We start from the raw sequence: 14,399 nt of genomic DNA on the forward strand, positions 1-14,399 counted from the left end.
CCCCAGGTGGTGGAATGGGGTACCCCTGGCGTGTTACATGCTGGGGTTGTCAGGCTATAATACGGAAAACCTGACCGCAAACCATAGTGGTGCACCGTGTTGGGAAAGATGCCACGTTCCTCGCACGTTAAAGAACCCTGCTGTGGTATTCGATAGGAGTAGGAACCTTTGCGCTCCGCCACAGGAGGCTAAATTGCCTGACCTTACCCATTCCCCCTTTTTCCAGTGGCAATCAAAATTTGTCGACCATATTATCCTTGAGACCCATCCTTTTTTTTTCATTTCATGTTCATTTTATTATCCATTTCATGTTCATCGTCTGAATATAGCTGAAATATTGCTGCTCGGACGTTATTCAGTTTAGTAAATGATCATGTACATGTACTGCTTGAAATGCATTCATGCTAAAAATGGTTTTAGTGCAAAATTGATTCTCAAGTTGTATGACGCCGATATATAAATAGAATATCACATAGTTATGTCTTGTCTCAGATAATTGACTGTTGACCTAAATATATAGCAAGTCTTTGAAATGCCGATTCTTTCAGCCAAAAGCAGTATTTATTATCTAAAAAGAATTGTTGAACTTTTGTATGTCGTTTCATACAGTCTTTTAAAAGAAGTTTGCATAGATTTTTAGAATTTGCGTTTTTAAAACCGAGTTGCGAGAACACACTACCGATAAAAAACATCTGCATTAATTGGAAATAAAGGACTTCCAAACGACACTATTGTACCAACTAAATATATGACACAGCAAAGCACTCCACAGCTTTTTAGAAAGCCAATACTTGTGTTCTTTGTTATGTTTGTCTGTTTCCCCCGTCTAGTCTTTGTCCCTTGATTACATTCTTTTAATTTCCGCTAAATTCTTGGTTCCCTTGATTACTCTTTGATTTACATGCACTGAAAATTGAAAAAAAGACACCTAATGTGCCAACGAGCACAATATTTTGACTCCATTTACTTTTCGACAAGTAGAAAACACTGGTTCCACTAGTATTTAGGATAAGAGACCTCTAAACAAATATCATTTAAATTCATATGCTATTTATGTTTATTTGTTCATATTCGCTACTATTATTTTTTTTTACATGTCACAAATCTGTCACTAAACCATGTCACTAAAACTCACATGACAATAAAGTGTGTTTGTTTGAATGATATTTCTCCAGTGCTTCAGCGACAAAACAATTGTCTTTCCGAATTAAGGCGATCATTTGAATGTTAATGATTTTTGACATGAAATTTTTTTTTCTTTCTATGCCCGAATAAAAAAAAATACTTCCACTTCACAGCTACATTTAGGATACATGACTGAAAGATCGATCAATGATTTATATTTATTTTGATAAAAGAAACAAAACTGCTAAATTTCTACATATTAGAAATTTGCAATACATGTAATTGATAAGCAGGATATAACCAAAAACGCAAAAGATTTTCCAAACGGAATGGTGCTTCAAAGAAACCTCTGGCGTATCACACATGTCAATATAACAAGTTCCAGATTCATGAAACCACTATAAGCTCATTAAAGCTATCAACAACAAGTACAATTTATGTTATATCGACTGTTACTTAGCAAGTCAATCTTCTTAGTGTTCCATTTTGCATCTCCATATATTTTCAAAACGCAAAATAGCAAAAAGCCTTCTAAAGATGATATTGGGTTATTAAAAACGACACTGTATCATGATATGGAAGACAATATGACAATAATTATTTTTTTCTACAATCTTTAGATGAAATTTTGATGTAAACTCAAACCTTCGAGGTTTTTATATAGGACACATTAACAATTTAATTTACGTAATAAAACACGAGTACCGGAAAAGTGGAGAAATATTTTGATGCATTACAATAAAAGAATAAAAATAAATATTTTTTTAATTTCCTGAAGTTGTTTGGTAACTATGTTTCATGCAGATATGACCCATTGTTTTAGAAACATCAGCTGGATCGGAACCATTGATCCAAGACGTAAAATATGAATGATAGTACGCCTAATCGTTTCTAAATAATGGTTGCTGCTAACAAAACATTAGATACGAACATCACAGCCATTTGCTTGAACGGAGTATACCCATGTGAATAATCACATTCTGCTTGGACGAGGAAGATCCTGTGTTTTCCTCAACGATAAAAAGTATGGAATATGAGCTAAGTACTCTACTTTAGATATCTGTACACCATCAGCCTACAAAGACAGAAACAACACAAAAATAATTTAGACATTTAATATGTTACATAAGACACAATAAAAAAAAATTATGAACTCTAAATATTATTAATCAAGTTTTGTCACCTCTTTGCATTTCAGTTTCTCTTGAAAAATGAAAGTGATTATCGTTTGGGTTAATTTTACCGAAAGAAACCAAGGAGTCGGTTGTACAAAACTGCACTGAACAAATGTTATTCAAAGAACAAATCTAGTTTAGTGTAGACAATTAGCACAACATGATATTGTTGCTGTGTGAATAGGATTCTATAAGAAAATACGAGTAAATATACCGGGTCAACGATGACTAGGATATTGTCCCATAGAGGAGTGTTTGACCGTAGGTCAATTTCTAATGCAGCACATAGCACTTCTTGTAAAGAATCGATAGATATAATTCCACTCTGTTGTCTGTCTACAGATTGAAATAAATCCTGAAAGTAAAAATTAAGTGGTCTTGGCTTAGTTTCTAACTGTATCTGTTAAATGATTAGAATTATATTTTGGACAATATTTTAACGTGCTAATTCGTGGAGTTTAAACATTAATCAAGACGTATTATATTAACAATAGACTTAATATCTTAACTTGGTTTTGGTCTCTGACGAGACATTTCCAAATATGTTTCGTATAAGGTGTAACAACTACAATTAAGAGGTCGTCCATGCAAAAACCAGGCAGTGGGTGGCATATGACAAATTTTGTTTTTTTTTTTAAATTTCATCGATTTCATATCGCAAATGCATTCTTTTTCAAAATCGAAAGTTGGTTTTTTATTAACTGTAACGTTTAAAAAGAAACAAACTTCATAGAAAGCATTGACATTAATTGAAATAGGGGAGACAACTCTTTCATTTTGTGCTTTCTTGGGGAACTGCAAGATATTTTCTGAGCATTCTACTGTCGATCAAAAAAATCTTGGAACTATTGGACATACGTGTGATATAAACATTACCTTGGAACAAAAGAATTACAATATGTCATCCATATCACAGGAACTGCCTGGTTTCTAAATGAACAGTTTCTTAAACATGGAGGTATAAAACATTACCGGATCATGCTAGTATAGTTTGTAACACTTACAATAAACGTTACTATGTTATGGTGAAGTTCAGAAAAATCTAAACTACTATATGTTTCTTTTGCTACATCTCTGAAAAAGATTTAAATTAGTAACATTATTAAAATGATCAATGTCGTAAAAATTGAATTTGTAGTATTTTACACACATCTATTATTTATAGTTCAAAAAGTAACTCTGAAAACTAGGCAAATTTATTATTGAATGCATTGTTAAACCATACTCAGACAATTACACCGCTGTATCGATGTCAATTTTACGATGCTTTAATTATAAGGTAGCGGTATTAACTTTACTTCAAATGTGGTCCTAGTTTATATCTATAAAGGATATATGAAGACACACAGATGTTGAACTACATACTTACTTTTGATCCTCTACAATTTTAGTAAGCGATGACATTGTCATAAATTCTTCTATTCCAAAGAATGTACTGGAACTAGTTATGTCATACACCTGATTAAAGAGATACACAGGATAAAAAAACAATAGAAACACCATACTTTGTCAAACGTTAGTTAAAAAAAGTGATGCAGAGATAGCCTATCTGAATTTTGAATTTACTCTACAAAACAAAAACCTGGTAAGATCGTTAACCTCAACCACAAAACATATAAGTCATCGTTAGTTATTATCTTTTTGAAGTATGTTAGTTCCACCAATGACAAATAGTAATATTTTTATAACATGAATAGTTGGTGAATAAATGTCACATCATCAAATTAAAAAAAAACGCACCTGTTTCAGGAATCGCTCCTGTGCTGATGACAGTCTTGGAAGCTGACTTTGTACTTGATTAAACATCAAATGTCTGATATGTAACAAAAATGAACCCATTGTTTAAAAAAAAACCTTTCTGGAAACTTTAGTTTTATTTGAATAGATGACTAGATGGCACCAATTTTTATAGTTTGCCCAATTTAATAATTTCGTTGATTCGTTTAACTTGATTCTTTTAACCGTATATTTTACCTGTCGTTGAAAACTACACCGAATCCATGAAAGCAAGGATACTTGTACACGTATAGCATAATTACTATGTTCATCTCATAAAAAATCATACATTAAAAATTTGTATGGTAACAGCTGATAGAAGATTTAATTGGCAAATATTTCTGATAGGAATTCTTATGTATTAGTGGAGTCCGAGTTGCTCATTTACTTTTGTTACTTTATAGATATATGTATTATTTTGGTTATTTTACATTCTTTGTTGTGTGCGTGTCTGTTTTCCATGTCTGGTCTTGGTTCTCTTGATTACTCTTGTTAAAATCAGTCACACTTACCCATCAGCGTCTGAGTCAAGTTTTTTGAACGTTTCTTTTAACTTCATTTGCTCTTCTTCGGGAAGCTTTCGAGAAAGTTCTGTTCCCTGAAAACAACCAATTAATAAGGTAACTTTTGTTCTTTACAATAGCACAAGTATATTTCAATTACTCCATTTTTACATTCAGTGCTTGACTATTAGCTCCATCTAGAGTTGCAATGAAATAGCATTATGTAGGAATGTAATCTAAGACAAAATCAGCCGTTAGCATAATATAGTAGAAATACTGTGAGCAAACACACAAAGACATTATCCAGCGATTCCAAATCATTTTCCAATTGTACCGAAGATGTTCTCATAATGCTGGAATTTTTTATCGACAACAAATTTGTCCAATGTGGTGTGGACGCATTTTTCAATGAACGATCGGCATTCCAATGGAAACAAATTGTGCTACTCTACTCTCTGGCCTATTCCTTCACTCTTATGAAGCTGACTTCATAGAACATCGTTTGGCCAGATCCTTTGATCTCAGTTTCCAATATATGGATGACAAATTATTGTTAAACAATCCTATTTTCGAAGAATGTATACTTCGCATCTACCCAAAAGAACTTGAGATAAAGATACTTCAGACAATGGGAAGCATCACATCTTGACCTACACTTAGAGATCGATGGAATAGGAAAAATATTGACCAAACTATACGACAAACGTGATTACTTGCAATAACTACGCAGAGTTTTTGTACCGCGCTAGACTATTTACAATAGAGCTTCTGGAACAGAGTTTCTACAAGATTAAAGTCTCACTACAAAAGTCGTCATCACCATGAACTCGTGGATTGTTTCGGTCTGCACCATGAAAACCAACTTGTTCACTGTTTTCCTTTTCTTTTTCTTCTATCCCCGACTGTTCATGAGAAACTCGGCGGGTGTTTTTAGAACAGCAGAGGACGTTCCCTACGGGTGCATCTGGTACATGCTTCCACTTTTTATTCGAGTCCGAGTAGCTCATTTACTATAGTTTCTGTGTTTTTCCTGTCTGGTCTTTGTCCCAATAAACAAATTAACACGTAGATAAAATAAGCACTGACCTTCAGAGGATTGGGAGTGACAGGTTTCAATGGTGTTTCTGGTTTAAGGGATGTTGGTCGATCTCTTGCAGTCTCTAACGCTTCAAGTTCACTATCTCTGCAAAAAGAGTGAGAAATTATGTTATGTTGATCTAAAGTTTCATATGAACTTTGTTTCCTTTAAACGTATGTATACATTAAAGACGTTTATAACAAATATGCATTACAAAGGGCATCATGAAGAATCGTGTCCACATTTAGTCATTAAAGATAAATTGAATATAAGCGTGAATGCAAGCAATGTGTTTGATCAAATGCATCAATTGTGGCGTCGTAAACTTGTAAGATATTCGATACGTACACATCCGTGCCCTTCAAGTCTATTTCAGAAGGATGTGGATCTTTCATTGGTTCTAAAGGTCCAGTTATCTCCTCTGTGCCTATTGGTATTCTTGGTGTTTGACTTGCTGATGGAATTTCTACACGTTTTACATTTTCACTCTTAGGCGTTACTCTGAAAAGTAGCAAAATATTACTAGAAATCCCCTTTCTAATACCCAACAAATCACATTTCCACATTTCAGATTGTGTTTGAATGTTATAAAACACAAAGCTTTTACCTAAGAGTCATTCAAAACATTGAAGAAATAGATTTTCTTTTTTATAATCAACACATTTTAATTCAGAACTACAACAAAATTATTGTAGAAGTTGAAAAGTTATTAAACATCAACATACTTCAGTTCTTTCTGCGCATTCGTATCCGGGAACATCAATGATTTATTAGTAGTATCTTTCTGATGTATATTAGATCGTGAACGTCTAAGATAAGCTGGTGTCATGCCTAAAACAATAACAAAATATTATGAAACCCCAACACACACACAAAAAAAATAATTTTTCATTTCCACAAAGTTGATTGGCTTTAACAAAGCAGAGAGGTAATAAATTGACACGATAGTATACATATATCAATTTATTCTAAGCATGATGACAAGTTTTTCAAAATAATTACACTGGGTAAAATAAAAGGGACATGGTTATACATATATTTATGTATTTGGAAAATAGTATCGTAATAGGAATACAATTGCAATCTTTGGCATTCAACACGGATTACTTCTTGTCACTAATGTGTTAAACTCGAGTATTGCCAAATATGTTGTAGTAATATAGAAATGAAATTAATCCTAACGTCCAAAGCTTCTTCTTAACTTCATCATGGCGATATCATAATAATAAGGTAAAAGATTAGACACAAAGAACACAGTACCAATTATCATTGCCACCCATTATTAGCATCATGCAATGTGTGATAAAATATGAAACTATTCCTGTTTTAATTATACAACTCACAAAACAATACTTTACTAAAGTAAAGATTAACAAAATAAACAATCTATATTTTCGTTAGGCGTGTTATAAATTTACAGAATGCATCAGGAAGTACGTTTAAATGGGAAGATATTTTAGCGTCACCTTGTGTGAACTGACAAGAAACATTTCCTGTATAAACTTTTGGAATCTACACTTGTAAGAACACAGTAAAACCGGTTTAGACTTTAATAAACAGATTCAAAATCAATATAATCTGATGCAAAGGGGCTTCAGAAGATGTTGGCTTTAGCCAGGTTTCCGGTTCGTTAACAGTGCAGTTCAGAGAGGTTTCCGGTTCATTAAGGGTTCGGTTTAAACAGGTTTCACTGAAATACAGAGTTTAATATGAACGTATTCAGAACGGTACTTAAGTAAATATTAGAGGCAGAAACAACAGCAGTGAAATGAATGCATGCGTGCGAGCTATTTAAGTTCCAAAATATATACAAAATATTAAGATTCTTATTAAACAATGAATACTTACATAGTACACTGACGCGACCCGAATTCTTCATCTGTGTTATACCTGACCTTGCACTACGTATTTGGCATATTTAACAATTTTTTTGCGAATCATACATTCGATCCCTTTTAAGTAGCTATTATATGTCCTACTTTTTTCTTAGCCCATATTATTGCATAACTATAAAACCTTTACTTTAAATCTAACGGATTTATTAATTACCGGCACAAAGTCGGTTTACTATGTAGAAAATTTTAGAAGGAATAACCATAATCTTATGAACGGAATATCATCAACGATAATTGATCAAAGATCAAGGTATAATGTAGAGCTTGTAATCATTTTACTGGTTATGGTTGTTTTGTTTTGTTTTCCTTACTTTTAATTTGTTTTAATGTAAAAGTACTTTTTATCAATGTATTTCTTATCATGTATTGTTTTTTTTTTATTTTACAAAATCTTATCATGACAAAGTAAAATATAAATGTTTCTAATACAAATTAATGCAATATGTATGCATCAATGATAGTAATAACAGTTGGAAAATTAGTATACTTTTTAAAAATTTTGATACATATGCTTGAAGAAATAAAAGCAAGCAAAAGTATGAAATGATGACTAAGTTTGGTTGTGAATGTATATCATGTCAACATTTATCAAGCAACTGTCGGTATCTTTAATTACTATAATTCCCCCCCCCAAAAAAAAAACAAAAACAAAAACAAAATTAAAAAGATGTTTAAGGTAATGCAAAATGGTGACACTTGAGAAAAGGTATTCTAGTTCATTTTAGAAAACATGTCTTTGTCAAGATACCGATACGGTATAGACATATCATTGTCTTTTGAAAGAGAAATAGGGTACTTGCGTATGACATGATACAAGATGCTACAGTTTCGTAATCTAAATTTTGTACAGAATAAAAACACATTCAAATTTCAAAAATTGCTAACAGAAAAAGTGATCCTAGTAATAGATTATTACTTTACTCCTTTTCTGTGGTCAATAATTTGTACTTAGCAAAAATAAACCTTGAAGTGAAATCGCCACAGTTTATAGCTGATAGCACCAACTATATTTCCTTGACAAGAACATCTTGCATAAAACACCAATTTAAATTAAAAAAACATCTGCATCTAAAAGATCATTTCAAGCAAGATACAAGGGTCGCTAAGGTAAACAAAAATATAGATCAATTTATTTTTTTCGATAAGTGTTTGTTCACCATTTTTTTTCGTAACGTTTTATGTAATGTAATTGAAACACTGCATCACAATAGTGATAATGGCTTTATGGTCTATTTTTAAGATTGCATGTTGTGTGAAAGCTCAAGAAAGAAGTGACATTTTGTAATGAAATTTTTTTTTTTCTTTTTTGTATAAAGTTATTCATTCACGTTCACTACATATGTATCAATGTCTTATATAATACAGCATTTAGAAAATACCTTTTCAAAATACATCGTCTGTCACGATTGAAAGTGAACTACCATTGACAACTTATGGTGACAGTTAAATTAAAGAAACTGTTACACAAAATGATTTTAGATATGAAATATAGTGCGACATAAATAGAAGAAAAGCTATGAGTTATATAATAGTCAAATGAAACAACAGATTCTAGTTATTTTTGTACTCAGCATGCATAAGGTTAAAAACATCGCTTTTGGTTTGTTAAATGGAGACTGAATAATGTTTTGTTTTTCCTTAAATCGAGCCTGTATAATCTGTTGGACTGAAATGTTCATTTCAAAGGAGATATTTTATTCTAAATACGAATGGCAGATACATGTCCTGGAGAGACCAAATGCCACATCTAGCTAAGCTATTCAATTATCATCACTAATGGTTATAAAAAAGAGTATCACACTTAAGTATTACAGTTCTTGCAAGTTGAGCAAACAATTACAGAAATATACGCATGCTGTTACATATAAACCAAAACCTACTGCTTTTACATTCAAATAAAATTGAAAACAATGTAACCTTAAACGACACTCTCATTTATAATATGGTAACAGTTATGTCTGGTGCCATTAAATGCAATTTACAGATGTATAGTAGGTATGTTCTCATTTTAATTGTTGAGTAAATGTACCTTCTTTACTTTCTTTATTTTATTATACCATATCAAATATACTACAAGATAATCATCAAAATCAAATAAGATTAAAAACCAATAATTATGTCAAATCACAGGAAAATGTGGGACAAATGTACCTGCCCGTGCATTGGACCGAGATGTCCAGTAGCCTTCCTCAGAGAATCGATCCACTCGTCCTGGTTTAAATTCTTGCACTTTAGCAAATACTGGTACTTTCCCTGCAACTGCATGAAAGTAGAGCAAAGTTTGAAGAAATGTTTCCTTCTTTGCTTCTGATGGTAATAATGAACGTTAGATTTTATTTCAAGCTCAAAGCAGCCAGCAACCACTTGCAGAAGTTAGCGTTGGTAATATACATCAACACCAAAAAAAACCCTAAGGATTCACACGTTTTTTTCAACTCTGAAGTCATCACTGTTAGAATCAGCAAAACAGTTTAATTCAAGAAATCATACATACATGGTCTTTTTGAAGCCACATGATTGTTTTTGTTCAAATCAACTATAAAACAAGAAAAGTTTAGCTTAATTTGCTAATACGTTCAGGGGATTTCAAGATACAAATTTTGTTTATAATTAAGATAGCATGTCAGAAAAATTCAGAAAAAAAGTAGCATGGAGGGTGTAATGCGACATAGAAGTTGCACAGCACTATGATACACAATGATGACTTCCATGTTAATACATATGATAGAAATCCAAGACACTGATACAAGTAGGCAGCGAACTGCAACAGACGACGGAAATTTTGTTTTTACACTAGTATGAATCGAAATTTGTCTTTAAACTTAAAAATGATAGTAGTCATAAGTGTTTGCTAGTAATGAGTAGCAAAATCTACTATAAATGATGAACATTCCATTCAAAAATGTAAGCGCATCAGAGCTAGTGTTCCAAATCTCCTTAAAAATCCATTACACATCCTGTAGTTTGGACACAACGATTTGGATTAGAAATAAATCTTTTAAATATTACTTAACTAATTTATCATTGAATTTAAGCGAATGTTTAGCTGATCAGCGTTGACAAAGGTGGCCATAATTCTGTTGATGTTGCATTTCAACCCAGAAGCATTGAAGCAGGAAGATATACATACAGAAAAAAAAACAAATATGAATATACATAAAAACATCCTTCACCAAACTGAACTGAGCATAGCATCAACCAAAAACAATAAGCATGGATTTCCAATTTTGAAAGTTTGCTGAGTTATATTCGACCAGATAACATCAAACCTGTAGGTATGCTAATTCTAGCCTTTAATTGATCAACTGTTCGCTTTTCCTTGGACAGTAAAACTGGCGACGAACCAAGCCCTGAATTTGGAAAGAAAATGTTCCCGATTGTTACCATTTAGGTACAGATTGTTATTATTTTTACCCGAATATGGTCTTCAAAAGACAAAATTACCGAAATTACAACAAAAAAACCTTCGGAATCTTCGAGTTTAATATGATGCCTCGCTTCACAGAAAAGTAGAGTAAAAACAATTTCAAAGCAAATGAAAATAGCAGCAAAATAATTTTAAAGTTGAATTTTATCGTAGATATAAATAATACAGATATGTTAACGTTAACATTTAATAAATAATTTGCAGCATTTTTCATTGTGAATTATCATTAGCTGAATGAATGTTCCTGGTTTGGTCAGGGCTTGTGCAGACTGCTTTGGGATCAGACCGTGTGAATTTCGTCTGATAGCACTGGTAACTGAGAGATACTACTAAGATCAGAAGTACATTATAATTGTGAACGGTCTGACTCCAAAAAGTATTAATTTCGTCGTTAATCAACAATATTGTCACACGAGATCATACAGCTTTGAGGGTTAGTGCTTCAGTTAATATCATTAATAAGCTATGCAGATATGATGTATTGTACGTTTGTTTAAAGCAAGATTGTTCTTTAACATGTTCTAAAAAACTTGAAATAAAAAGTCTTTGAACGTTAATATATTCATAAAAAAGTTTCCTAAACAAGTTTACAGCAATGTGATAAAGAATATTACTCACCGCAGTCATAGTCTGTCGTGGTCGTTCTTACGTCATCGAAGGTTTTAACGATCAAGGCCATCGTGTATCATCGTGTGCACTATTTGTAGATCCTTTGAAACCTTTATATTATCATAGCTCCAAAGATGGATATAGCAAATATATGTTTTGACACAAACGGAAGTATGAAAAAGCACATAATATAATGAAAAGTAGCAAATAGATGAACACATGCATTCATTTCAAGTTTATAATTGGGTTATTTGTAAATCTCAAAAAGACTAATTTCCGTTGAACATGCTATCCGAAATGGTAGGGGGAAAATCAAATACTGATTATAAAAAAAATTGGAATTCGAAATAATCATAAATTGAATAAATTAACAATTGTGTAGGCTAGTTTAGTAATTCAACGGAATTAGCTTTTGGTGGGTGGTTTTAAAATACGTAAAGATAATTAAAGAGCGGAAGCAAAAAAATCAAAGAAAAAAGTAAGACATAAATGTTAAGTACACAGCAAACCCAGTGTGCAAGACTGCATATATAAGTACCTATCGTTGACGATCTATTACTGATCCGTGGTAGCTGGCTCTGTCGATAACCGAGATTTGATCTAGATTTTAGAAGGCCAACATCTGTGTTAACAGAATGTTTAGGAATACGTTGGAGAGATGCAGGAGCAGAACTAAATACTGAAAGAACAGACATACAGACATACACTAATTAGACAGGTAGCTTTAATCTCTACATTACCATTTCAGACATCTACTACATCAGTACTACAGTTGGTTGTAAATTACAAAGATATCACTTAAAAGGAAACATGTGCTACATAGATTAGCCAGTCTCGAAGAGTTTCTAATTCTAGCTTAATAACTACCGTAAATGGCACAGCACGCTAAGGTTCTGTAACTTCTGACAATTGTTCATGCTAATTAAGAGATGATAATACTTACAATCATCATCTTCGTAGTCTAGTGTAGGTGGTTGTCTAGGTTTGATTGATGCATGGTGCCTGTAAATTGGTTATATGGTACATTTATTAAATATGAAAAAATTATAACTGATAAATAAAGATTAAATTTATGAATTAATTTTTCATTGATTCTCATTTAATATAACAAACACAATCATTTTGGGAGCCTATGTTACTTGTATAGGGCACATTAAGCAATTCGTCTTAAAAAGCAAAGAAGGCCTTTACCTGTACAGAATACATATAGACCAACATTCAGTGAATAATGGTCAGAAAACTCGATCACAGCATGCAGTGAAGCAGTAATAATGTATTCTCTCTTGTGCAATGAAAATTCTCTAAACCGTTTGATTTCAAAATAATATTAACAACATATTTAAATGCATAGTTACTCCGGTAAGGTAAATCCTCGTCCATGAAACAAATCTTTAGCATGTTGAGGCATTATCAATGACTTCAATTTCTGTATCTCTCTTTGAATGTCAAACCTATGCAAATATAAGAACAAATCGGTATTATACAAGTATACTCTCCTCATACGTGTGACAACGACTTGAAGTGTTGACAGCAAAGTTTGACAAATTAGTTTTTAAATTTTGTTACTGAATATGACTGGCGCGAGTTTTTTTTTAATAATAACCTGTTTATTTCAAAATAAATTCATTTCGTTAATTTGTTCAAAAAATGAATCAATTAGTAATGTTATCAATAATTATACAAATACTAGTTAAGAAGGAAGTTTTGTTTGTAATTATCGAAATGTTGGTACTAAATTAAACAACTTTTTGGAACAAAATTTGAAAATTATTAATACTGTGTATATTGTACTCTATAATGATCATTTCTATCTTAAGATGGGTCGATTTTTTAAAGATAAGGCAGCAATCGTGAGAGAAGTGTCGAACGATGGAAACCCACAAATAAAAACATGATTCGGAAACATCAAAAGAAACGTTTTCACAAACAAACCAAACAGCACAATGTCGCTAAAATACATAAAACAAACGATCAGCCAACAAGAAACCTAAAAAAAACTTGTGAAAATAGCCATTATATAAGCCACTAAGCCCTAAACCCTAAACCTTACCCAAGTAGCCATCATATAAGCTTTTGAGACATAAACCTTGCCCAAGAAGCCATTATATAAGTATTGAGCCATAAACCCTTAACCTTGTCCAAGTAGCCATTATATGAGCTATTGAGCCATAAACCCTAAATCTTGTCCAAGTAGCCATTATATAAGACACTGGGTCCTAAACCTTGTCCAAGTAACCATTATACATGTATAAGCTACTGAGCCATAAACCTTGTCCAAGCAGCCATTAAATAAGCCATTGAGGCCTTAACCTTTGTGGAAGCCACTGAGCCCTAAACCTTGTCAAAACTGCCTTTGTGGAAGACATTGAGCCCTAAAACTTGTCCATGTAGCTTTTGTGAAAGCCACCGAGTCCTAAACCTTGTCCAAGTAACTTTTGTAGAAGCCACTAAGGTCTATCAAAAGGTCAGCAATACCTATTTTTCTTTACTATCTATTATGTACTACACATTTTGGTTGACGATGTCTTTGCAGTTTGATATAAAAGTACATGAAAGGCTGAACCTTCTTGACGTAAATACAACTGATATATTTTAACTTCAAATCATGTTTGTATTTTGGCTTTGTCGAAACTATCGTTTTGAGTTTTTATCCTAGCGCTAAAAGAAATTCACTTAGTCGTTAGGCTTCCTAAGCTGACATACATGTATACAAAGGTCGTTAAGGAGCATACAGAAAAAAGAATGATATAACAAGAGTCAAATGCTGAAGACAATAAAAAGTTGTGTCTATAATACAACAGTGCCGCTTGG

General features: G+C 32.4%; 1 protein-coding gene across 15 annotated transcripts in view; it reads right to left on the bottom strand.

Annotated features, from left to right (window-relative positions):
• Nucleotides 1–1,329: 1,329 nt before the first annotated feature.
• The window catches only part of LOC148613543 (uncharacterized), a 29,245-nt gene continuing 16,175 nt past the window's right edge, over nt 1,330–14,399 (bottom strand). For 8 of the 15 annotated variants that reach the window (XM_088586907.1, XM_088586905.1, XM_088586906.1 and 5 more), the window contains 14 exons: nt 12,944–13,039; nt 12,532–12,590; nt 12,127–12,267; nt 10,822–10,902; nt 9,704–9,811; nt 6,383–6,488; nt 6,006–6,158; nt 5,666–5,762; nt 4,589–4,674; nt 4,041–4,113; nt 3,670–3,758; nt 3,305–3,374; nt 2,515–2,655; nt 1,330–2,200 (listed from right to left, as the gene is read on the bottom strand). In XM_088586907.1, the coding sequence (XP_088443033.1) occupies nt 2,099–2,200; nt 2,515–2,655; nt 3,305–3,374; nt 3,670–3,758; nt 4,041–4,113; nt 4,589–4,674; nt 5,666–5,762; nt 6,006–6,158; nt 6,383–6,488; nt 9,704–9,811; nt 10,822–10,902; nt 12,127–12,267; nt 12,532–12,590; nt 12,944–13,039 (1,402 nt within the window). In that variant the 3' untranslated portion in view covers nt 1,330–2,098. Of the gene's footprint in view, nt 2,201–2,514; nt 2,656–3,304; nt 3,375–3,669; nt 3,759–4,040; nt 4,114–4,588; nt 4,675–5,665; nt 5,763–6,005; nt 6,159–6,382; nt 6,489–9,703; nt 9,812–10,046; nt 10,089–10,821; nt 10,903–12,126; nt 12,268–12,531; nt 12,591–12,943; nt 13,040–14,399 lie in introns of all 15 variants that reach the window. The other 7 variants (XM_088586909.1, XM_088586911.1, XM_088586910.1 and 4 more) reach the window with 6 other exon arrangements.

Source organism: Perna viridis, chromosome 6 (genome assembly GCF_037379345.1).
Source record: "Perna viridis isolate PV_CMFRI_1.1 ecotype Kerala chromosome 6, ASM3737934v1, whole genome shotgun sequence".
NCBI classification, from domain to species: Eukaryota; Metazoa; Mollusca; class Bivalvia; order Mytilida; family Mytilidae; genus Perna; species Perna viridis.